General features: G+C 45.9%; 1 protein-coding gene across 2 annotated transcripts; it reads left to right on the top strand.

The window, feature by feature from the left end:
- The first annotated feature begins 26 nt into the window (after positions 1–26).
- Positions 27–24,509, top strand: NSDHL (NAD(P) dependent steroid dehydrogenase-like). 2 transcript variants are annotated; one of them, XM_069943634.1, is made up of 8 exons: positions 27–179; positions 7,322–7,369; positions 8,796–8,957; positions 9,150–9,296; positions 20,199–20,327; positions 21,430–21,572; positions 21,767–21,869; positions 23,841–24,509. In XM_069943634.1, the coding sequence occupies exons 2-8, from the start codon at positions 7,349–7,351 to the stop codon at positions 24,171–24,173; spliced, it is 1,038 nt and encodes a 345-aa protein (XP_069799735.1). In that variant the 5' UTR covers positions 27–179; positions 7,322–7,348; the 3' UTR covers positions 24,174–24,509. The 2 variants fall into 2 exon arrangements, with proteins under 2 accessions (XP_069799735.1, XP_069799736.1); XM_069943635.1 differs by lacking the exon at positions 27–179 and having other exon boundaries at positions 7,322–7,383.
- Positions 24,510–26,380: the final 1,871 nt, after the last annotated feature.

The raw sequence follows: 26,380 nt of genomic DNA, 5'->3' as shown, positions 1-26,380 counted from the left end.
GTTATGTTTTGCTATTGGTTGACGTTGTGTTCGGTTAACCAATCGTGTGTGAGCGCCTGAGCTCTGCCGATTCTCAGCCCATTGCTGGGCATGGTGTGTATGTTATTGTGGGCGGACCGGGTGATCTGCAGATAACTGCACGGGAAGACAGCGGAGTGCAGCCGGCTTACCGGAGACAGGTACATGCATGATGGGAATTGGGGTTTTGCAGAGCTTTATATGACTACAGTCAGGTGTAACGCTGCAGCAAAAATCCCTTTAAATTTAAAGGGGCTGCATAATTGAGATCAGATCACTTACCCTGAGCCGGTGAATGGAGACAGCCATTGTTTCCATTATGTGCATCTGTCCATTAGAGATCAGTGCTCTCCAACCAGTGTCTCTCCAGCCGGTGTCTCTCCAGCCATTGCTGATAAGGTAAGGGGATGCTGGGAGTCGTAGTTTTGCAGGTGCGGAGAGACACATTACACATTAAATTGCACAGGCAGATTTATTAGGGGGCTGGCAGCAGTAGGGATGTACTTAAAGGGGTACTCCAGAGATTAAAGATCTATTTCTGATAAATTGCTTTAATAAAGTTGATTACTTTGTCATATAAATGTATTAAAAACAATGTATAGTTAACATATATACTGACTGACAGCAGTAAGAGACGACACAGCTCCCTCTGCTGCCGCCAATGTTTGTGTCGGGAACTGCAGGGCTGTGGAAACCCTGGTTCTAATCAGGCACTGCCACACATCGATATACAGAGCAGGGTCCCTTTCCCTGTGTACTGTATACTCCAGATACTGCAGATCCTCATAATACGTAGTGTAGTACAACAGGCGGCTAGAACAAAGAAGCATGGCTGCTGTCAGAGGTCTGTGTGGTCACATGACAGCAATGGGGAAAGGCGTGTGTTCAGCATGGACCAATCAGGAAGTGAGAATCACAGAGCTGTGCAGGAGGACAGAAACTTTTCTATACAGCAGTATGAATGGCTGAGTGTAAGTGCAGGCACATTATAGAAGCGGTGTGTATAGCTGAGTGTAAGTGCAGGCACATTAGAGAAGCAGTGTGTATAGCTGAGTGTAAGTGCAGGCACATTATAGAAGCAGTGTGTATAGCTGAGTGTAAGTGCAGGCACATTATAGAAGCGGTGTGTATAGCTGAGTGTAAGTGCAGGCACATTAGAGAAGCAGTGTGTATAGCTGAGTGTAAGTGCAGGCACATTATAGAAGCAGTGTGTATAGCTGAGTGTGGGACATTGTAGCAGGAATGGAGAGGATGGGAAACACAAGGGCTGACAGACTGAAGGGAGTTTGAAGGAATGAGCAGGACAGATGTGGCCACAGTATAGCAGCACTCTCTGTCCAGGGAGAGAGGGGTTACAGCTATGGAGAGATTACCTCCACAGTCCTGTCCCCTGATGTAAGCCCCAGCCTGAAGTGGATCTGCCATGGTTTGGGAGGTGAGGGAGACTTCCTGGGTCAGGAAGCCCCTCCCCCACTCCCCCTCTCACCCAGTACAGGGAGCTCTTAAACCAAAGCAATGCTCTTACACCAAGTCACAATTTTGAAAAACTGTGAGCTCTTCTTCCAAAATGCTGTTAATCCAAGTTACTCTTAAACCAAGGTACCAGGGGGGGCTGGCTGACACAATCGCTGTGTGCAGCAGTTTCTAATAGGGATTCTAGTTCAGTGAGAGATTCTAGTAATCAGAGCTCACTGTGCCACAGCTGCCAGACACAGCTATCTTGTTGGGGTGCCTCCCTGGTGAACTGTATATAAGGATATACAATATACAGGGGGAACCGGACACTACTCTGAATAGCACTGTGTGGCAGAGCAGGAGATCAGGAACTGAAGGGCTTAGATAGCCCTGCAGTTCCTGACACTAACATTGGTGGCAGCTAATGTTGCCATGTCACCCTGTGTCACTTAGAGCAATGTATTAGAAACATATATTTAGTCTCTGGAGTATCCCTTTAAAGCTGTACTGTCATTTCAAATAAGGCCCCCTTCACACGTCCGGAAAAACAACCCAGATTTCCTATCAGGATATCCGGACGGTTTTCCAGACCGATAGACTTCTATTAGTCACGGACACCCTTCCGGAAAAATCTGGAAGGGTGTCTGTTCCGGAAAATCGATCCGGAAAAAATAGGACATGTCCTATTTTTGTCCGGATTTCCGGCCCAGACATCCCCATAGGAGTCTACGGGAGCCCCGGACGCTTTCCTGATGCATGTGCCTGGGCACCCCCCACCGCCTGAACCCCTCTCCCCCAGAACTCACCTGCCTGCACCCGGCTCCCCCGGCCTCCTGCTGCCGCTCCCGCTTCCTGCTTCCTTGTCCTTGGTCTGCACCGGCACCCCCAGGCTCCTGCTGACCCCCCCCCCCTACGCACCTACGCACAAACGCCACCCCCTGACAGTCCCCCCCAGGACCCCAGGATGGACCGCGTACCCTACGACCCGCGGGCACCCCATAACCCCCCCGGACATCAGGACGGACCCTCCGACTGACAGCAACCCCCCCGGACCCCAGGTTGGACTGTGGACCCCCCCCGGTGACCTGCGCCACTAGCCCCCCCCCCTCAGGTAAACGAGGGGGGCGCAGAGGCAGGGTACACGAGGGGGAGGTAGTGGCAGGGTACACGAGGGGGGCGCAGTGGCAGGGTACACGAGGGGGGCGCAGTGGCAGGGTACACGAGGGGGGCGCAGTGGCAGGGTACACGAGGGGGAGGCAGTGGCAGGGTACACGAGGGGAACGCAGTGGCAGGGTACACGAGGGGGGCGCAGTGGCAGGGTACACGAGGGGCGATGTGGGTACGTGTGATGTATGTTGGCATACTAGACCATATTGAAATCACTTCTTTTCTTTTTTTTCTCATCAGGAAATCCTGAAGGCTTTTCCTTATGGTTTCCTGAAGCTAAAAACGGATTACTGTCAGGAAATCCTGATACTTTCCTGATGGCTTTTGAGGCCTCCTGATCAGGATTTCCTGACCGTAAAAACTGACACGGACGTGTAAATGGGGCCTAACTTTAGACAAGTTACTGATCGCATTGGGTCTGACTCCTGAGGCCTGCTGCGATCCTGAGATACAGCCAGGGGGGAGCGTGTCAGCAGTGCACACCACTACTCAGCCCACCAAATCAGTGTTTCCTGTAGTTGTATCTCAGTGCCCGGTCCACATGTAGCAGACTACATGCTGGTGTACAGAACTGCAGATGAGGAGCCATAGGAGAGATCTCCACCAGGTCACCGCTGTCCTTGCTCCAGCCTGATAAAGCCTACGGGTCTTATCTGTGACGGCAGACACCATCATGGCTGCTCCCAGACTCACGTCCTAATGTCTTTAGTCATGGCAATAGAATGATAGAGCGAGATAGAACTCGGTGTAGGGTTTCTTTACCTGCGAGTAGAGCGGTGTAATACATCAAATTACCAAAGATCAACCCTGGTGTAGAAATCCACTGACCGGCACATTGAAATAAAGGCGATATGGACAAAAAATAAAATCTCTTTTTTTTTTTTTTTTTTTTTTTTTTTTTTTTGCTAACGATAATGAGTGTAGTAGTAGAGGCATAGTGGATGAGGGGTCAGTAGTAGATAATGGGTGTAGTAGTAGAGGCATAGTGGATGAGGGGTCAGTAGTAGATAATGGGTGTAGTAGTAGAGGCATAGTGGATGAGGGGTCAGTAGTAGATAATGGGTGTAGTAGTAGAGGCATAGTGGATGAGGAGTCAGTAGTAGATAATGGGTGTAGTAGTAGAGGCATAGTGGATGAGGGGTCAGTAGTAGATAATGGGTGTAGTAGTAGAGGCATAGTGGATGAGGGGTCAGTAGTAGATAATGGCAGTAGTAGTAGAGGCATAGTGGATGAGGGGTCAGTAGTAGATAATGGGTGTAGTAGTAGAGGCATAGTGGATGAGGGGTCAGTAGTAGATAATGGGTGTAGTAGTAGAGGCATAGTGGATGAGAGGTCAGTAGTAGATAATGGGTGTAGTAGTAGAGGCATAGTGGATGAGGGGTCAGTAGTAGATAATGGGTGTAGTAGTAGAGGCATAGTGGATGAGAGGTCAGTAGTAGATAATGGGTGTAGTAGTAGAGGCATAGTGGATGAGGGGTCAGTAGTAGATAATGGCAGTAGTAGTAGAGGCATAGTGGATGAGGGGTCAGTAGTAGATAATGGGTGTAGTAGTAGAGGCATAGTGGATGAGAGGTCAGTAGTAGATAATGGGTGTAGTAGTAGAGGCATAGTGGATGAGGGGTCAGTAGTAGATAATGGCAGTAGTAGTAGAGGCATAGTGGATGAGGGGTCAGTAGTAGATAATGGCAGTAGTAGTAGAGGCATAGTGGATGAGGGGTCAGTAGTAGATAATGGCAGTAGTAGTAGAGGCATAGTGGATGAGGGGTCAGTAGTAGATAATGGCAGTAGTAGTAGAGGCATAGTGGATGAGGGGTCAGTAGTAGATAATGGCAGTAGTAGTAGAGGCATAGTGGATGAGAGGTCAGTAGTAGATAATGGGTGTAGTAGTAGAGGCATAGTGGATGAGGGGTCAGTAGTAGATAATGGCAGTAGTAGTAGAGGCATAGTGGATGAGGGGTGGAGCAATATTAGATGAGGGGTCAGTAGTAGATAATAGGAGTAGTAGTTTCAGTGATATACACGGACATTTGTGTGTGTGATGCCAACACCAATACATCCCTGTACACACCACAGGACCTCCAGAGCTGCAATCACTATTCTGCTGTTATATCTTGCATTCATAGTCAGGAGCCAGAAACATCCACACAATCTGTGCTCAATATAGAAGCTATATGGTAATAACAGAGTACCAGGATGTGGGGGCCCTATATACAGCATATCCTCTATATGATGATGATGACAGGGTGGTGTATACTGCTATCCTATATATACTGTATACACCATCCTGTCATTATCATATAGAGTATATACTGCTATCCTGTATATACCATCCTGTCTTCATCATCATATAGAAGATATACTGTGTGTATATATATACATAAACATATATATACACAGTGGTGCCTTGGATTATGAGCATAATTCGTTCCAGGACCGCGCTTGTAATCCAAATCCACTCTTAAACCAAAGCAAATTTTCCCATAAGAAATCATAGAAATGCAGACAATTGGTTCCACACCCCAAAAATAATGATTTATTATTCTGAATAACATGTAAAACAGATGAAACAAACATTCAGAAACAGCAGAATATGTGATATTATAAGTTACTGTACAGTAATGGAGAGGATGGGAAACACAAGGACGGACAGAGACTGCAGGGAGCATGAAGGAATGAGCAGGGCAGATGTGGGCACATACATGCAGCACTCCCTGTCCAGGGAGAGAGGGGTTACAGCTATGGAGAGATTACCTCCACACTCCTGTCCCCTGATGTAAGCCCCAGCCTGAAGTGGATCTGCTATGATTTGGAAGGTGAGGGAGACTTCCTGGGTCAGAGTACAGTGCTGTAGACCATGCTAGTGATGCACGATGCACCGAAATATTGATACTACTATCGATATTCTGGGCCAAAAAACGGTTCGATACCAGGATTTCCTGGTATCGAAACTTTATGTTAAACTGCGCTATTATGCAGTTTAACACAAAGTATAGCGCAGAGAACACGGCCGGCGGCTATCAGAGCACCGGCCGTGTTCTCTGTGTGCCGCCCCCTGCTCTCCCCTGTCATCTCCTCGGTACGCGCACCCTCTTCCCCCATCGGCACCAAATTCAAATAGCCACCACATAGCTATTGCTTGTGCCGGCTATGTAACTATATAGATAGGACAGCGGCATTACCCTCCTCCTGAGCTCGCTCCATATACAGCAGGGGTCGGCTACTGTGTGTAGCAGACCCCGGCTGCTAATGACTGCGGGCAGAGCAGGGTCACGGCTGGAGAGGGAGAGCGGCGCGTCCGGGAGAGGAGAAGGCTGGAGGAGGGGGCGGCAGGAAGAGATGCGGCCACTACATCTGCACGGGACTATGAGGTGGGGGGCGGCAGGAGTGTGAGGAGGGGCGGGAGGCCGGCAGGAAACTCCTGGAGCAGACATTAACAATGTGGGGGGTTTACAGTCGGCCTGACTGACTGGGATGGGGAGGGGGGCTGTAACCTGCAGATTACTCTACCGCCAAATCTAGGCCACCCTGCTGGGTCAGTGGTCAGCATGCCCTGACAGCAGGAATAGTGAAACTACAGCCCCCATCATCACCCTGCTAGCTGGTGTGTTATGTGGCTACAATGCCCATCATCCCCCCTGCTGGCTGGTGTGTGTTATATGGCTACAATGCCCATCACCCCCCCCTGCTGGCTGGTGTGTGTTATATGGCTACAATGCCCATCACCCCCCCCTGCTGGCTGGTGTGTGTTATATGACTACAATGCCCATCATCCCCCCCTGCTAGTTGAAGTGTTACATGACTACAACCCCCATCACCCTCTGATAGTTAAAGTGTTACATGACTACAACCCCCATCCTCCCTGATAGCAGGTGTGTGTTACATGACTAAAACACCCATCCTTCCCCTGATAGCAGGTGTGTGTTACATGACTAAAACACCCATCCTTCCCCTGATAGCAGTTGTGTGTTACATTACTACATTTCTATTCTTGTGTTTTGTTTTGTTTTTTTTTTGTTTCTTAAATATAATTTATTAAGTATGGAATTTGTATTGAGCATTGAAAAAAAAAAGTTGGTATTGGTATAGAACTCAAAATTCTGGTATCGTGACATCACTAGACCACGTTAAGCAGATCATGCCCCTCCCCCACTCCCGCTCCCACCCAGTACAGAGAGCTCTTTAACCAAAGCAATGCTCTTAAACCAAGGCAAAATTGTGAAAAACTGTGAGCTCTTGGGCGCAGTGATGGGTCCTCAACTGCTCTCCGGTAATTGCACTCTGGGTCTCTCCTGCCCCGGGGGGGCTCTTCAGTGCGCTGCAGGCCAAGGATTACACTGCTAACAGCAGGAGAACGGCCCCATAAGAGACATAACTTCCTCTGTGTCTTCTGCGCAAGCGGGAGCTATCAGCAGATTAGGTCCAGATCGCAGAGAAACCGCCGTTACACACGACTCGCATTGAGGTCTATGGAAGCAAAGTCGCGTGTGACCTGCCAACAAAAATGATAGATCTAGTCACACTCCCGCCATGGTGCAGGCACAATGTATCTCGCTAACATTAGGTGCAATCGCATCGGCGGCAAGTAACACCATCCAATGGGGGATGTATAGCAGACGGTACATAAATATATAATGAAATCACACAAAATCACTATTTACTATTTTTTTTTTTTTGTTACCAGGTGGACGTTGGGTAAATTACTGAAGTAATGGCGACACGATTACGACCTGTGAGTACCGTGATGTGAGTTGTAGTGATAATAAACGTTGTAATCCCTGGGTGGGCTCTTTGACTCGCATAGCATGTTACTAGTGATGGGTGGTGGTCCGGGTGCTGGGACCCCTGCAGGACTAACGTGCTGTGATGTTTGCTTCTGTTTGTCACCATGATCAGGGCTTTTTCACCTCTCTTCAAATCAAATCTTCAAATCTCTTTTTCCTCCAGAAACAACGCCAGCTATCATTTACAGAAAATGGCACTTCCTTTAAAATCAAAGGGGTTGTCTGGATACAACATACTGATTGTCACTTTGCCCCACTTTGTCACTTTGTTGCACAGCTGAAGTTAGGAATGGGTTACTGTTTTATGTGTATCATGTGCTTTTGCTGACCTATAGGAAATGCTGTCTACTTCTAGCCAATCTTTTTTTTTTTCTCTTGCACACATTCCTTTCCACCACTCACAGGGTAGATTGCTCAGCCCCTGTAGTAAGTATTCGCTTGGTGGGGGAGGTGTAGCGTTAGTTCTTACCCAGATTCTCGTGGTTGAAGGACACACAGAACCAACGTCTGTTGTCTGCTGTAGCTTGCGCCAGGACCCGGCTTACGCCAGGACCCTCATACAGGACATGTTAGTTCAGTGAGTCTAAAAAGTGCAGGGCAGTATCCTGATACACAAGAGGAACTAGCCTGGATAGGACAAAGCTACCAGAAGGTCTACATATCCTATCTTGCAGTGCAGTTAACTGGGAGACCCCGGGAGCTTAGCTTCACCCAGGTAACCATGACTGGGGCTTGTATCACCCTAGGAGGACGGGTCACTCGACACTGTAGGGCACAAAGTTGTCAGACACAGTGTAAACACAGGTACAAGTAAACCTCTCACTCTAAAGTATTCTCTCAAGTTCTGGCAGAGTACATTGCTACATTGGGTTGGGACTCCCTTGACGAACTCTTCTCCTCTACGCTACTCTATTTCCAACTCTTCAAGCTACAAAAGTGTATTGTACTACCAAGAGACTGTACATTAAAGCTGTTCTATTTTTATATCACTGAAACTCAGTCATCCTTTCCTCCACACCAGCACCTATACACACTAGCCGCACACCTTGGGTTATTTTTCCCCTTTCTGTGTGTGGCGTTACTGATAGTCCGGGTGGGTCAATTGCCACTCAGGACTACCGTGACAAGAGCCCAAGGGACCCTTTACAACCCAGCAGGTCACCATTTGGTGAGCACTACAGACCCGCCACACTAAAGCAGGTACCAACATCACACTTGTGTGCTGGACTAGCACTGACATCACAACAATACCATCACTGGCCGAGTAGTGCACAGCAGTACAGACCCACAACAAATGCAGCAGCTTATAAGTACTGGAAGACTTGAGATTTTTCTTGTGAACAACCCCCTTTAAATGCCTTTTGTCCCTTGTAGGCCAGCAAGAAGTGCACAGTGATCGGTGGATCTGGATTTCTAGGACAGCACATGGTGGAGCGCCTCCTAGATAAAGGATACTCCGTCAATGTGTTTGACATCCGGCAGGGCTTCGAGAATGAGAGAGTCCAGTTCTTCATTGGTGATCTGTGTAATAAAACGGTAAATGTCTCAGCAGCAGAGAATAAGTATTTATGTATATGTGTATATATATATATATATATATATATATATATATATATATATATGTATATGTATATAGTATGTAAGAGGGATAGTCCCTACACGCAAGCTGCAAGGTCCATAGTAACTTCTGTAATGTGAATTATTGTGTCTCTGTTGTCACCATTGAAGGACTTGTTGCCAGCTCTCCAAGGAGTGAACATCGTCTTCAACTGCGCATCACCAGCCCCTTATAGCAACAACAAGGAGCTGTTCTACAAAGTCAACTACACCGGGACAAGAACAATCATTCAAGCCTGCAAGGAAGCCGGTGTTCAGGTGAGTATAGATATAAAGCAGCTTAAAGGGACTCCAACCCACCCTCCTCCTCAAAACCTTAAACTAAGGTCATCTGTAAGTAGTATAAAGGATGCTGATTCCAAATCTGTAATTTGGAGCTTTCTACTTCTTTGTATTTCACCATAGTAAGTCCACAAACTGGGCATGTGGCTGTATGGAGAGGAGTACTTAGCTCAAGAATATAATCAGAGTTGTAAACTCTACTGATCTATAAGCTACTGATAACTTAAAGGGAAGCTGTCACCCCCCCATGCCGGGGTGAAGGCCGCCCGACCCCCACTAGAGGCCCGGATACTTACCCCATCTCGCCAAGTCCCGTTCCTGGAGCCAGTCCCGGGACAGAGATATGGGGTAAGTATCCGCGGCTCTAGGGCGGGGTCGGGTGGCCTTCACCCCGGCACGGGGGGTGACAGGTTCCCTTTAAGTTTAGCGGGTGTTTTGGAGGTGACAGAGACCCTTTAATATTACAGTATAACGTTCACAGTACAAGGAGAGCTGTCAGAGAGTGCAAGTTGCTGCATACTAGCTGTCATGGAGTAGCACATAGATTTCTGTTGAGGGAAACCCTCCTACCAATTGCTAAAGTGAAAAAGCACCATACCCCTTCACTTTGGTCCACAGCATACGTGGAGTCACAGCCCATGTGTTCTAAGGATCTTGGAGATCCGACTACAAAAAAACAGTCATGCAGGAAGAAGTCGTTGTTGAAATCAAATGAGACTTTATATGAGTGAATGTAATGTAACATTTAGGATGACCCTCTCCTAGCTTAGATGGGATCACAGCACCAAGACGTTTTGTTCTGTTCTCTCCAGTGGTTTCTCATTCGTACTGACCTTGTACAGTAAGAGCTATTAACATTGGAGGACAAAAAAAATCCTTTGACACCTGATCACTAATAGAGATGAGCGAACCGGGTTCGGGTTCGTGTCGATCCGAACCCGAACGTTCGGTATTTGATTAGCTGGGGCTGCTGAACTCGACCATGCTCGAGGTTTGCTCATCTCTAATCACTAACTATTTGAGATGAGTGAACCTGAAACTTTTCATCCAAATTCATCCAAACCTGAACGCTCTGTATTTGATTACCGGTGACTGAAGAAGTTGGTTGCAGTTCTAAGCCTTCCTGGAAAGCATGGCTACGGCCATAGGTTGTATTCATGTTTTCCAGGACTCCCTAGGGCTACATCCAACTTCTTCAGCCACCAGTAATCTAATGTCCTACGCTCAGGTTGGCTCATTTCTACTAACTATATACAGTATCTTACCTCCCCTATTCATGAGGGCAGCTTTTACTTTAGCGCACATTGTCCTGACCAGTAGTGATGAATCCCAGAAGCATCACCTGTTCTTCTCCCATATGGGAGACCTGTGTGAGTAGATCACGCCTCTTTTAAAGTGACTCTGTACCCACAATCTGCCCCCCCAAACCACTTGTACCTTCGGATAGCTGCTTTTAATCCAAGATTTGTCCTGGGGTCCACGCGGCAGGTGATGCAGCCATTGTCCTAAAAAACAACTTTAAAAAGGGACCTATCACCCCCCGTGCCGGGGTGACAGGCTCCCGACCCCCGTTACAGCCCCCTATACTCACCTGATCCCGCCGGGTCCCGCTTCTGGATCCGGTCGGGTCACGGTGAACTTGCAGCCCTGTGTCAAATTGGTGTGGCCTAGAGTGTCTATGCCCCAGGCCTGCACTGCCTCTCTGTCCTTCCTCACCACCCTCTTCATCATTAGGAATGCCACTGGGCAGCATTTCTCCTATTCATCACCTGTGTGAACACGGCACATGGGCTGCATCGTTAAGGCATCTGTTCAGTGTTCACAAAGGTGACGAATAGCAGAAATGCTGCCCAGGGGTGTTCCTAATGGTGAAGAGGGCGGAGAGGCGGTGTAAGCCTAGGGCACAGACACTCTAGGCCATGTCAATTTGACAAAGGGCTGCAAGTTTAAAAGTTGTTTTTTTAGGACAATAACTGCATCACCTGCCGAGCGAACCCCAGGACAGATCTTGGATTAAAAGCAGCTATCCGTCAGTACAAGTGGTTTGGGGGGGACAGATTGTGGGTACAGAGTCGCTTTAAAGGGGTTATCTGAAAATAACAGTATGACATTTATTCCCAGGATAAATTATAAATATCTGATTGGTTGGGGTTGAACTGCTAGGACCCCCACTGATCGCAGTAACGGAGGTCCCTTGATTGGAATGGAACAGCGATCGAGCATGGACGCTAATGCTCTCTTCCCTTCGCTATGGGACTGTAAAAGATACTGGAGACCTGTGGAGTCCACAGGTGATAAGTGATGGGTGGTTAGTTGTAATGTTCCTTAACCCCTTTAAAGAGCCCCCCTGGCTGATAGCAAATAAAGCCCCTATTACACGGGGCGATGCAGAGGAGCAAGCAAGACCTGTCAGTGCTGTCTTGCTCCTCGTTCCCTGCTCCCTGCCTGCGCTCTTACACGCGTCGTCAGCGTTCATGTCGGCTGATCGTTGTCTTCTATTACACAAGGCGATTATTGGCCGTAACTGCCTATAATCGTTTTGTGTAATAGGGCCTTAAGACTCAATAACCAACTCAAACCCTGGAGTACCCTATAAAAGGAGTGTGCAGTCTTCTCTTTCGGCTTCAGTAACCCAATCCTTTTCCAGCTTTTGATAGACCCCTTGTACATCCAATAAATATAATTCATGTCTTCTGTTGTCTCAGGAAGCATGTAGGTGCTCTTATATAGTATGTGATATCAGGGGCGTAACTAGAAATGGCTGGGCCCCATAGCAAACTTTCCAATGGGGCCTCCCACACTGTGACTGGATAACACCACCACACCGGACCTGACCAATACCACCACACCAGACCTGACCAATACCACCATAAAGTGACTGCGTAACACCACCATACCAGACCTGACCAATACCACCATACAGTGACTGCGTAACACCAACACACCGGACCTGACCTATACCGCCATATTGTGACTGGATAATACTCCCATACCAGACCTGACCAATACCGCCACACTGTGACTGGATAACACTGCCACACCAGACCTGAACAATATCGCCACTCTGTGACTGGGTAACACTGCCATACCAGACCTGAACAATACCGCCACACTGTGACTGGATAACACTGCCATACCAGACCTGACCAATACCGCCATACTGTGACTATATAGCGCTGCCATACCAGACACCTCCATTCTGTAACTGCCTGCCTACCAGCTTGCTACTGCACTGCATACACACATATATATAATTTCTCCAGCCTGCTACTGTGTATATATATATATATATATATATATATATATACACACACACACATACATGATGCAGCCTGGTACTGCACTGTAATTATATATATATATATATAATGTTCAGCCTGGCACTACTATGCATAATGAGTTTTTTTAGCCCTACAAGAGCTGCAGTCACAGGGCTGCTTTCTATATAGACAGTGTTGGACTACAACTCACAGTGTGGTCTGTCTGTGTCTTTGGGGGAGGGGGGCACAGACAGCAGACAGACCACATTGGGAGTTGTAGTCCTATAATGTCACCTCTCCTGTAGAAATAAAACACACGCGCACACACACACACACCTCTTATCAGAGACAGTGTACACTTACATGAGGAGGAGGAGGGAGCTGTCACTATCTCTCCGAGGTCCGGCGGGAGAGGGCTAGGGGTCAGAGGTTATCCTACCTCACAGGATGCTCCGTGCAGCAGCTGACAGGCCAGTCTCCCTCTCTCCCCACGTACTTTTTGATGCTGCCCCCTGCTGGTGAGTGTTTGCCCTGCAGTTCTACAAACATCGTTCTCCCCTGGTTAGCTAGTGTCAGGACAAACGTCCTGCAGAGCTAACCAGGGGACATCACACAGGCAGTCCCCGCAGTCCCCACTGCCGGGCCCCTTGATGAGCCGGGCCCCGTAGCAGCAGCTACTGCTGCTACGGTGGTAGTTCCGCCACTGTGTGATATGCTGCTAATCTCTGCTATCATTTACTGCATTTATGTTATCTTGAAGTTTAGGAAAAGTAGGAAGGGAATAATATTAACACTCAGTCATGTATCTGTCTCTGGGATTCCATGGGTTCAGAAGCTGGGCCCATGGGATGGACAGCAGGAGCCATCTGTGGTACACAGCCAGGCTCAGGGCATGACTGCTGATACCGGAGCAAGCTCTCATTTTACCAATTTAACCCTATAGATTTAGCAGTCAATGGTCACCATTGCACCATGAGCAAACTAACAACGGAAATTGCAGGGTTCTGCCAGGGCAGTATGAAGCCAAATCTAAAAAAGCCACACGCAGGGTCTCATAGGTCATATGTACATCTGTACTACAGTGTGGTGTATGTGATCAAAGGAAATCACCCCTTTCCCTATACAGCCCTTTATTATTAATAAAATATACAATAATGAAAATCGTACCTCCAATACAGTTGACTAAAATGATCAAAAGATCACATGTAATGGTACTAAAAAAAAAGCCTACAGCTTGTTCCACAAAGAACAAACATTCATACAGGGGCATAGCTAGGATTCATGGGGCCCCATAATATAAAAGCTGTACGGGCCCCCACCCATCCACAACACAAAGCACTTTATATGTATGTATGTGTGTGTATGTATGTATGTATATATATATATTATGCAAAGAACCAACTGTGTGGGAGCCCCCACAAAACAGAAGTTCACAAACACCAGCGCTATGATAGTCTTGCAGCTGTCAGGCTGGGAGTCACCCGCTTTTCTCCCCAAAATAAATAAGTTACTAATAAATACTAAAGTGCCTAGCGCAAGTAAGCATGTACTGTGGTACTATAAGTGCAACAATAGGTCTCTTTATATATAATTGCACGCTGTATGTCCCTATAAATTGAATAAAAAAGAAACTATAAATGAATGCTAAAGTGCCAAGCATAGATATTATGAGCTGTAGTACTTAAAAAGGCAATGATAAAACTCTTTTATAGTTTTATGCTAGATATCACTGTAAAACAGATGAAAGTACCTGTAGAAATCGTGCAGTAATCGTGCGTATAAGTAGTCCTCCAATGTTGGTGGTAATGGCAGACTGAGATCTGGTGCGTTGGCGTTGCTCCAAGGTCCAATGATGCAGAAATGTGCAATTCTTTTTCCAAGCTGTTCGGATAGAGATGCCCCGGCTGGCGGCTAATCCCCCCAAGAAAAAAAGAAGGTTCACGGAACCGAGTGACGTCACTCTCTCCCTCTACAGATTCCAGTACAGTCTCAAAAACCAACGCGTTTCAGCAAAGTAAAGCGTGTGCCTGACAAAGGCACACACTTTACTTTGCTGAAACGCGTTGGTTTTTGAGCAACGCCAACGCAAAATATTTGGTAATGCGGCCAAAAAATAAAATCTCTTGTGGCCAGAGGCAGTCACAAGAGTGACTGGCAGAGCAGAGAGCCAATGGCAGCTTGCTCTGTAAGTTCACTGTATTTAAATATAAGGGCCAATTAGGAGCCGTTATAAGACTACCTTCTACTTAACCCCTTATGTACTAAAGTGTGTAAGTGACACAAACCCCAATTTCATGCTGCAGCACAAAAAAAAGCACAAAGCAGAAGAGAAGGAGATAGCTAGTGCACTGATAACCCCTGACCTCTGTAGGAGCTTAGGAGAACAGAGGTCAGGGGTTATCAGTGAAGCAGAGATCTTCTCTTCTGCTTTTAATCCTTTTTTGTGTTGTAGCATGTAAATGTTCTTTGGATCACTTACACACAGCAGTACATAATGGGTTAAGCGGAAGGACACAGGACAGCTCTTCCTGTGTATCTCTTTCCCCCACAGGCCCCATAGCAGCTCGCTACCCTGCCTCTATGGAAGCTACGCCACTTCCTTCTCACCTCCTACAGTAGTATATATTATATCTACATATCACCATGGGAGGGCTCACACAGTATGTGATTAGAGCTTTTCAGATACATTGGGGATGCACTCCAGTCACTGATCTGCAAGCCTTGGCCTTTCCTCACTCCCCTGCCCTCTCCTGTCAGTACAATCCTACACTCTACTTGAATCGGTACTGAGGCTGCTGTAATCACAGGACATTAGTAACCGGTAAATTCTCCCCATAGGATTACTGCCTATGTTCAGTGCTTACAAATGTTCGGTGGCCTGAACAATAGTGTCCCCATTCTCTGTATGGTTGGGGCCCCAGCAGTAATCCTCTTTCCTGTGGACAGGGGATAACATGATGTGATGGGAATCTCCCTTTATAGGGCTATGCTGTAATGGAAGCACTACTAGGATTGCTTGGCAGGACCCCTCTTGTCTGTGCATTGTTTCATCCGCTGCTGTGTAATGTTTTATGGAAATGAACACTTTCCTTTTGTCCTCTCGTCATATGTTTAAGTAGCCATAATAATACTAGGGAATGAACAGGTGCTTTGTTATACTAGGACGTGTTTTAGTGTTTATGTAACAGCAGTCCGTTTCCCATCTTACCTGTATACATACCTGAAGACTGCGTCACCTGGCATTTACATTGTGCCCTGTAATGTTCATACTATTTCTGTATCACTGAATATAACACGGGTATTGTGTAATCGTAGAAACCGGTCATGTCACAGCCTGTATCTTAGAGTCTTCCCTTCCCTGAATGTACATTATGCTGAACCCACCTCCCTTGTCTTACTTCAGTCCGTCCTAAATCGCAGTAACATAACTCATTGGTTGTGATGGAATCCGCCTCTAGTAGCTGCGGCTTTACACTGGTTTTATGAATGGTCTCTAGTATACGCTCCTGGCTGACTTTGCTGTACAATGACGGATCCATTAGAAATGGGGTAGGGAACCTTGGCCTTACGGATATGATTCCTGTATAAGAAATTGTCTCTTTTCTCTCTACTGCAGGGGTAGGGAACCTTGGCTCTCCAGCAGTTGCAAAACTACAACTCCCATCATCCCTGGACAGTCAAAGCTTTAGCTGTCCAGGCATGATGGGAGTTGTAGTTTTGCAACAGCTGGAAAGCCAATGTTCCCTACCCCTGCAGTAGAGAGAAAAGAGACAATTTCTTATACAGGAATCATATCCATAATATCCTATCACAGCGGCATCTGCTTAAAGGTGTTAGGAAGCATGAGAGCTGGTGCTGGCAATGCTATATAGTCCCATTCTACAAAAATAGTCCTTGATGCCAGAAGAGTTGTGATGTACTGAGGCAGAGACCCCTAAAGACCTCCAGATGTGGCATATGTTAGCAGGAGACCCTATAAGTAGTGACGTGCGGCCTTTATGCATCAGACTTGTTCTTCCAGTTCCAGCATATCCCAAAGGTGATCGAATTGATTAAAATCTGGGGAATTTAAAGTCCAAGTCACCACCGTGGACTCCTTGTCATGTTTCTCATTCCAGCACAGTTTTATCAGTATGGCTGAGGCATTATCCTGCTGAAAGAGGGGGCTGCCATCAACGGGACGGCCTGGTCTTCTGTTTGGGTAGATGGTACAGTAAAATCATTGTGAAGCCAGGAATCAAGGCTTCTCAGGAGTGCGAAAGTCAGCGTCCAAAACAGTAAAATGGAGGGCAAACGTATATAGTAAAGGTCTCTATACACTATGGGGGAGATTTATCAAACATGGTGTAAAGTGAAACTGGCTCAGTTGCCCCTAGCAACCAATCAGATTCCACCTTTCATTTTCCAAAGAGTCTGTGAGGAATGAAAGGTGGAATCTGGTTGGTTGCTAGGGGCAACTGAGCCAGTTTCACTTTACCATGTTTGATAAATCTCCCCTTATATACTCCTGTACCAGGCCATCGGTATATGGTTTATGGGTGCTTACAACCATCCACTAACAGAGGATGTCTGTAAAGATAGGGATTGGGCAATATGGAAATCGCTCCTTGACCTTGTCGTTCTTGGAGAAATAAGCTGCAGCCAGAGCTCCCTGGCTCCCTATAGTGAGCACAGAAACACTCAAATATTCCTGTGTATGGGGAGGGTGGTGGGGCGGATAGGAGAGCTAACTGGTGGCTAAATGATCATTAAGCCATCAGTTATTAAAGCGGCACTATCAGCAGGTTCTGGCCATGGAACCTGCTCCTATACCCCAGAAGCTTTTTACCTTGTGACCGCAGTACTGTTATTCTTATTTCTTCGTCTTCCTGTATTGTGGCGCTTGTGGCTAATTGCAGATAAACAAATTCCCGGATTTGGAGCATTATGGGCGTCACCTGCCTGCCCTGAGCACCCCCCTCGGCCCACGCTGCCCACTATGCATATTCATATATGCATAGTAATCCCTCTAGTTACTGCGCATGTGCAGGAAGATCTCCCGTCTGAGATGGACTGCTTCCGACGCATGCGCAATTCTCCGTGGGTTTACGACTCTGCTGATGTCAAGAATTGCTACTCAGCACCCTTTTCTGGATCTGACAAAGTATGGGATCTAGAAAAGGATGCTGAGTAGCAATTCGTGACATCAGCACAGTCAGAAGCACACAGAGGATCGTGCATGCGCGGTAACTAGAGGCCTTACTATACATATATGAATATGCATAGTGGGGGGGGCCAAGGGGGGTGCTCTGGGCGGAAAGGCAATGCCCATAATGCTTCAAACCTGGGAATTAGCATATCTGCAATTAGAATCAAGCTCTTCAATATGGGAAGACAAAGAAATAGGAATAAGAGCACTGCAGTCAGAAGGTTAAAAGCTGCTGGGGGATATGAGCAGGTTCAGTGGCCAGAACCTGCTGATAGTGCCGCTTTAGGCTATGTTCACACTACGTATATTTCAGTCAGTATTGTGGTCCTCATATTGCAACCAAAACCAGGAGTGGATTAAAAACACAGAAAGGATCTGTTCTCACAATGTTGTAATTGAGTGGATGGCCGCCATTTAATGGCAAATATTTTAAAACAACGGCTGTTATGTTGAAAAAATGGCCGTTATTTACTGTTATATGGCGGCCATCCACTCAATTTCAACATTGTGTGAACAGAGCCTTTCTGTGTTTTTAATCCACTCCTGGTTTTGGTTACAATATGAGGACCACAATGCTGACTGATATACTGTATACGTAGTGTGAACTCAGCCTTAGGCTGGGTTCACACTATGTATATTTGAGGCTGTATTTGTGAGGCTGTATAGCAACCAAAACAAGGAGTGGATTGAAAACACAGAAAGGCTATGTTCACATAATGTTGTAATTGAGTGGATGGCCGTCATTTAATGGCAAATATTTGCTGTTATTTTAAAACAACGTCTGTTATATTGAAATAATTGCAGTTATTTACCGTTATATGACGGCCATCCACTCAATTTCAACATTGTGTCAACAGAGCCTTTCTGTGTTTTCAATCCACTCCTGGTTTTGGTTGCTATGAGGACCTGACTTGAGGACCAAATACTGCCTGAAATATACGTAGTGTGAACCCAGCCTTAAGGTGTATGGCTACTTTTAGTTACACAATGATATTGGATAAACAGAGACTCTAGTGTAGAGACAAAGGAATGGTTCTATGCAGGAAGATCAGGTTCTTATAAGGTCAATTTTTTTATAACTATTTTGGATGGCATGAGGAGACTCTTTTAGGCACACTTAGAAAATCTCCTGTACCCAAATTCTGTTTTCAAGCTGTACTAGTGTCTAAGAGGCGGTGCTGAGCCACAGGATGCACCCCTTCTCCCTCTCTACAGTGCATAATTGAAGTACAGGGCTTGGCTTCCAGCATTGAGCCATGCTCCTCAATCACTCAAGACAGGAAAGGGTGGGGGAAGGACAAGGGGTGCATGCTGTAGCTCAGCACCACCTCTTTGACACTCTCATAATCTATTTCCCAATTGTGACCCAAATGTTGGGCCCATTTTGCTCGCTTAAAGATCCTATTCAGGACTGCAGGGATGTAAGGTTGTGCCATAGGGATAGCTTTAGTTGCTCAGCGATTTAATGTAATATAAAGTGTAGCAGAGCTGGCTCTTATAGCACAGCTCATTGTGGTAGTATGATGTGTATAGATAATACATTATGTTTCTAGATCAATGGGTGTTGAGGAGTTTTCTCCTTCTCTGAATGCCTGCCACCTCAGGGTGGAGGCTGCTGGGAGTTCCCTCCCGAGGTGACATATCGAGGTGTGGGGGATGATTAAGGGCCCAGGTAGGGCAGTATGTTGCAAGTCACCACTAAATGGAGATTATCTGGGTATTGTGACACTGGGGAGCACTGACTGATCAATTGTGTGTACCAGTGAATAGACGGCCGGGTGATTGATGTGCATTGGGATCTGATGTGCATTGGGATCTGATTTCTATTTCTAGGACATCCGTTCCTGGGATAGCTCTACCATGTCCACGTGTTGTCTTGGTTGTGACATGTCCCTTCTATGGCAGTGACTCTATTTAGAATGTTCCTCTTATCAGGGGCTGGTACCGGAACATGTTATCACCACTCCTACCATTAAAAAAAAATATATGCATATGGATCACAGAAACTTGTGTTCTCTCCATTTCCACAGAATATGTGAACCTATGTTTTTGTAGACATAAGTGACCCCTATTTTGTGCATCTATGGTCCCTTTGGGTGTTTTTCATACATTTCTTACAAATCATTATGCTGATGGAATATTGCCTGAAGGCATCCTTGACTGCGGGCAGGCAGTTTAGGACTCGCCGTTACCGGGGACTGGCAGTGAGTTTTGCGGTGCCAATGAGCGTCCAGTCAGTGATGTTGGATTGGGCTTTGTTTAATCACATTCTCTTTGGGGTAAAAAAAAAAAACAAAAGTGTGTTTTATAAAGCCGTGTGTGTGTGTGTGTGTGTGTGTGTGTGTGTGTGTGTGTGTAGATAAGTTGTCCTTATGAATAAGTATAGTATATTGATTTTTAGCAATGACCAGTATTTTCTTTAATCTCCAGAAACTGGTGTTGACCAGCAGCGCCAGTGTTATATTCGAAGGCAAAGACATCAAGAATGGAACTGAGGACCTACCCTATGCCCAAAATCCTATTGACTATTATACAGAGACCAAGATACTGCAAGAGAAGGTAAAGGCGTGTAATAACAATTATGGATTGATGTATGGAAGAAGTGCTGGGGTTTATTATTATTAATAAAAAAAAATATATATATATATATTTAGTTATGGGTGACTTCTATATAACTACTACATAGCCTTGTAGTTATAATAGATATAGTAGCAATAACTATATACAGCCCTGTTTTTAGTCAGAGCTGTAAAATCTCATTGTTTTGCACTACGTGCCTCAGAGGATTATGGGAAGCTGCTCAGGGCATGATGGGAGTAGTTTAACACAAACTTTGGTGCTGACTCATGTGCAAAAATATCTACATTATCTGTGCTCACAATAACAAAATAGCAATTTTATTAGCTATAATTAGATAAATATGTTTTTTTTTGTGAAAAATGTTTTTTCAAATTATTGTGCTCAAACAGGTGATAAAAAATAAATAAATGCACAACACTTCTGGAATTAGGCTAAGCACAAGCCATTGTCTGCTCAGCCAATCAGTGGTTGAAATGTCGCACTGCTGATGCTTCTGATTGGCTGAGCAGGCAATGTCTCATGCTGACCCCCTGTGCATCAGGATTGGGCCTCAGTGACAGCAATAGCAGCTTTTTTTACCGGAGCACTTGGTGCTGCAGGATAAGGCTTCTTGAGGACTGATATTTAAAAACATATGGACGGTCATTAAGAGGTTAAAGGGGTATTCTGATCATGAGAATGGAAATAAATCCTCCTCCGCCCATTAATTGGAGCACACCATGTAGGCACAGCTTGCACTCCATTCATTTTTTATCTGTGTGTTTTTTTATATTGCCATGCTGAGACAAGGTTTGGAAGCCCCATAGAGAATGAATAAAGTGCTGGCAGTGCACTTTCCATTCATTGGGGTGGGCTGTTTTCCTGATCAGTGGGACCAGCAATGAGCTTGTACTGTGGATAGGTGATCATTTTTGGAGAAGGGAATACCCCTTTAAACAAAGACCCTTTTCCTACTCCGGGAGCGAAAGGTAACAAGGGTAAAACTGTCAATCTACAAAACAGAATTGGGGAAGATAAAAAAGTACAGTCTACTATAATATCTTGTTTGTAACCACGTCTGTATTCCTATTATCTGTTACAGGAGGTTTTGGGAGCAAATGACCCAGCAAATAGCTTCCTGACGGTGGCCATTCGCCCACATGGCATATTTGGCCCAAGAGATCCGCAGCTTGTTCCTATAATGGTGGAGACGGCAAAAAGTGGCAAGATGAAAGTCATGATAGGGTAAGTGGCCAGCTTTAACCCCTGCGGTATTATTATTGTTGCCCGTAGCAACCAATCAGAGCTCAGCTTTTATGTCTCTCCATGGGCTGGAATGATAAGTGATATGATTGGTTGCTAGGGGAAACAAGGCCTATTTTTCAGACAGGTTTGATAAATGAGGCCTATTTCTGTATATTTTTGTTATATTCCTCTAGAAATGGGAAGAACTTAGTGGATTTCACATACGTAGAGAATGTAGTACATGGTCATATCCTGGCGGCTGAATACCTACAGAAGGACTCTCCTCTTTGTGGAAAGGTATGGGTGTGCTTGTTGCTGAAGCTTAGATTTCTGTTCTATACACTGCGGCAGATTTAGGACACCATCTTTGTTGCCCATAGAGACCAATCCCCGTTTTCTTTATCAAGAGCAGAGTGTAAAAGCTGTTCTGTGATTGGTTGCCATGGGCAACTGAGACCCTTTCTCTTTTAGGCCTTATTCACATGAGTTTCGTCAGGAGAGGGACTGTTTCCCCTTTAAAGTCTATGGGGCCCATGCTTGTCTGTGCTCAGGAACATTGCCATCCCATTTTGACAGGCACAATTACTGTGTCAGTCCAGCCTTATTTTAAAGGGGTTGTCCAGGCTTTAAAAAACTTCTCCGCTTTCCTCCAGAAGTAGCACCTCTTCTGTCCACAGTTTGGGTTTGGTTTTGCAGCTCGGTTGTATTGAAGAGAATGGAGCTGAATTGTAATACCACACACAACCTGAGAACAGGGGTGGCACTGTTTTTGCTAGAAAGTAGTTTTTATTCCGGGATAACCGCTTTATCACATACATCCCTAGTTATCTATGTTCTTGTAGTCTGACATAGATAGGTAGATAGCTTTCCAGTTGTAGATAGATAGATACATCCTATATACCGTATTTTCTGCTTTATAAGACATACCTGGCTATAACCCTGGGGTTCGAAGGCCATGAAGGGGATAATGCAGGGAAGGGGTCAAAGGTTGTTAAAATGACAGGGCCACTTTAAAGGGAACCAATCACCGGAAAAACGCATATAGAGCTTTTGAAATGTGCTGTTAGAGCACACAGCACACTTGCCACACGTGTTTCCATAGCCTCCGTGCCTTCCCCGTGTAAGCCGCAAAGTAACTTTATAAAACTGGCGCCCTGTATGCTAATTACCTGAGGTAGTCACCTGGGCGGTGTTCGGCTAGCAGGTAGTCACTGTCCCCTGGGCGTTCTACCGCTGTAATCACGCCCCTCTGGGCGTGATTCAAATGGCCGAGTAGCTGTGACATTCTGATGCCGGACGCCGCCGCACATGCGCAGTGCAGCCGCTTCCATTCTGGCGGTACTGCGCCTGTGCAGAATAGCCTTGAATAGCCTGTTAGCCGGAGTTCGAGGCTATTCTGCACAGGCGCAGTCCAACCGGAATGAAAGCGGCTGCACTGCGCATGTGCGGCGGCGTCCGGCATCAGTACGTAAGCGCGCCGACGTTGGGCACGGCGCGCTCCCGAGTGACGCCACAGCCACTCAGCCATTTGAATCACGCCCAAAGGGGCGTGATTACAGCGGAAGAACGCCCAGGGGACCGTGACTACCTGCTAGCCGAACACCGCCCAGGTGACTACCTCAGGTAATTAGCATACAGGGCGCCAGTTTTATAAAGTTACTTTGCGGCTTACACGGGGAAGGCACGGAGGCTATGGAAACACGTGTGGCAAGTGTGCTGTGTGCTCTAACAGCACATTTCAAAAGCTCTATATGCTTTTTTCCAGTGATTGGTTCCCTTTAACACTCCTTGACAGTACATTATACCCACACATACACAACTCTGCTGCATGCACAACACACACCCAGCCCTGCTGCATCATACACACTCCGCTCTACTACATCATACACACTCAGCCCTGTACATAAAGATACCCACAGGCACATGAGTCAGCGTGGTCTGGCAAAGTCAGGCTGCCCTGTCTGTGTTATTTAAAAGGCAGACACTTTTTGGCAAGATATTTTCTTGCTAAAGCATGCGTCTTATTGAACAGAAAATGCGATATATGCTCGGGTCACGTTTATGGGGGACTTGTAATTAGTCAGGGAGCCTATGCAACTGTGTTTGCACCCTTACAATTCAGAAACCGGCATATGGGAGCTGGAAAAATTGTTGGGGTCTCTCAATGGTAAAATGGTTGGAAATCTTAGAACATTTGTGCAGTTGTCCTCATATATATATATATATTTATATATATAATATATGAACAATTTGTTTCTGTTATTTCAGGCATACCACATCACGAATGACGAGCCCATTCCCTTCTGGACCTTCATTTCCCGGGTCTTGGTTGGCCTGAATTATGAACCCCCCAAGTACAAGATTCCCTATTGGTTGGCTTATTATCTTGCAGTATTGGTCTCTTTTTTAGTGTTTGTCCTCAGCCCAGTTATCACCATTAAGCCGACGTTTACACCCATGAGAGTCGCTCTGGCAGGAACTTACCACTATTACAGCTGTGAGCGGGCCAAGAAGGACATGGGCTACAAGCCAGTGGTCAGTCTTGACAAAGCCATAGAGAAGACTGTCCAAAGCTATCCACATCTGAGGAGACCGAGTTAGGGATGGAAGACATCACAATGGAAATTACATGTAAAATATTTCCTACCAGTAATTAAAGAAATGCTGATGCTGCCGATAGTAACCAAGCCTCATGGAGCCAGTTACTATAGGCCGCTCCCTATAGACCTAGATATGGGAATTTAGAGGGAATCAGATTGTTTACTATAGACAACATCACTTTTTTATGAATGGCACCCAAGCTTTTAATTTAAGTACAAATGTTGAATGCAGCTTTTTTTCCCCCCTTTTGTAATTTTTAACTATAAATGTTCATATTGAATATAACATTCCTGAATATCATAAGGGGAATTATTATTAAACATCTTATATCTGTGATTTTTATTGTTTATCTTGTTTTACAATATTTTATATAGAGTTGTAAACTTTTTATTTTCAGAGATAAACATCTGCATCAATTGGGCTATCTCATGATGTATGGAGTAGATGGGGTTTAAATAATCTACCTGTATGTTAGGGCATGGCATGAATGTTCAGTTCGCCTGTATGCTCTACATGGGTTGCTATTAAGGGTGAACTTTGCCGTCGACATTGTGTAGTGCAATGTCTGTGGATCCTCAGCCTAAGCCTGGCGGCTGGCCATACACATAAGAGACGGGTTGGCTGAACTTTTAGCTGACAGCTATATCTTCCGATCCCCCCATACATATGCGAGGGTGGGTGGGTGGTGGCTTATCTCGCTGAGAAAATAGGATCAGGCAATTGAAAGAATTCCTGATCATGTCCGCCAGAGCCAGTGATCACAATAAAAATGGCCATACATATTGGATAATTGTTACCTACCGTTTAACATGTGAGGGTTTCCCCACTCTGTCCCAATATGATGTCTGGGCAGCTTTAACATACCCGGACCATTGTCTTCCCAGGGTGTGTAAGCCAATGCCACTGGTGTCTGGCAGTCACTCTCCCCATATACTCAGCTGAGCAAGAGCTGAAAAGGTCCTACCTTTTCTGCTCTCCAGTCCTACCTCTGGCTGTCTCGGAGAGGGGGCGATTACACGTCGCACATTGAGTGCATTAGCTGCCCAATGTTGCAGACACATCAGTAACATTTGGCAACTATTAAACATCACCCCTGCATGCAAAGCTGGCACCATACACCTGCCCTCCTCTTGTTTTGGGAGGTATACTTCAGAGATTGTCAGAGGGAGGAAGTGGAGCACTGGAGAGCAGAACGGGTAGGGTCTATGCTGCTTTCCAGATAACATATAATGGGGGAGATTTATGAAGGTTGCGGCCAGGGAGAAGACGCAGATTCGCCCCTTATCCTTGGCGTATGCCTTCCCTGATCCGCATAATGGGTGACCGGGTGGATGCGGGGAGGAGAAGTGGCAACCTCCTGCGCCTGATTTACCATGATTTATGCCTCAGGAGCAGGTGTAGATTTCTACAGGTGTGCGCCTCTTAGTAAATCCGTAGGGGCATTTGGGGGCGGGGCCTAATTTAAGACCAAGGACCCTGATCTTCATAAATGTCTCCCAATGTGTATAGAGGGTCTCGTGAGAGAGTTTTTAGAGAAACCAACATTTACCTCTTAAGTGTATGGCCAGCATTGAAGCATACCTATAATTACAATATAATATATATTTATATATATTTATAATATACATTTGACATGTCAAACTTTTTGATTAGAGGCTGACTTCCCCACTGTTAGTCAACTCTATCCAGGCAGCCCTACAGACTTGAATGGAGTTGCCTGGATGGACAACATAGCGTTCACTTGATTGTGGAGGTCCCTTTTTTACTCCTTGAGGCTGGGTTCACACAAAGTATATTTGAGGCTGTATTTGTGAGGCTGTATAGCAACCAAAACCAGGAGTGGATTGAAAACACAGAAAGGATCTGTTCACATAATGTTGTAATTGAGTGGATGGCCGTCATTTAATGGCAAATTTTTGCTGTTATTTTAAAACAACGGCTGTTATATTGAAATAATGGCAGTTACTTACTGTTATATGGCGGCCATCCACTCAATTTCAACATTGTGTGAACAGAGCCTTTCTGTGTTTTCAATCCACTCCTGGTTTTGGTTGCTATGAGGACCTGACTTGAGGACCAAATACAGCCTGAAATATACGTAGTGTGAACCCAGCCTAAGGGTATATGCACACTGAGTAAATGAGGCGGATAACTCTGTGTGGATTACATTGCTTGCCCCCCTCCCCCATGTATATTGTTTGGGTGCA

The sequence above is a fragment of the Dendropsophus ebraccatus genome, chromosome 10 (genome assembly GCF_027789765.1).
Source record: "Dendropsophus ebraccatus isolate aDenEbr1 chromosome 10, aDenEbr1.pat, whole genome shotgun sequence".
NCBI lineage: Eukaryota > Metazoa > Chordata > Amphibia > Anura > Hylidae > Dendropsophus > Dendropsophus ebraccatus.
This window is presented reverse-complemented; position numbering and strand designations above follow the sequence as displayed.

Bases quoted from the DNA above. Each gene is read 5' to 3' on its own strand.
- NSDHL (XM_069943634.1), top strand. From the start codon at position 7,349: ATGGCGACACGATTACGACCT. The intron at 7,370-8,795 runs GTGAGTACCGTG...TGTCCCTTGTAG, and splicing joins TGGCGACACGATTACGACCT to GCCAGCAAGAAGTGCACAGT. The intron at 20,328-21,429 runs GTAAAGGCGTGT...TATCTGTTACAG, and splicing joins CCAAGATACTGCAAGAGAAG to GAGGTTTTGGGAGCAAATGA.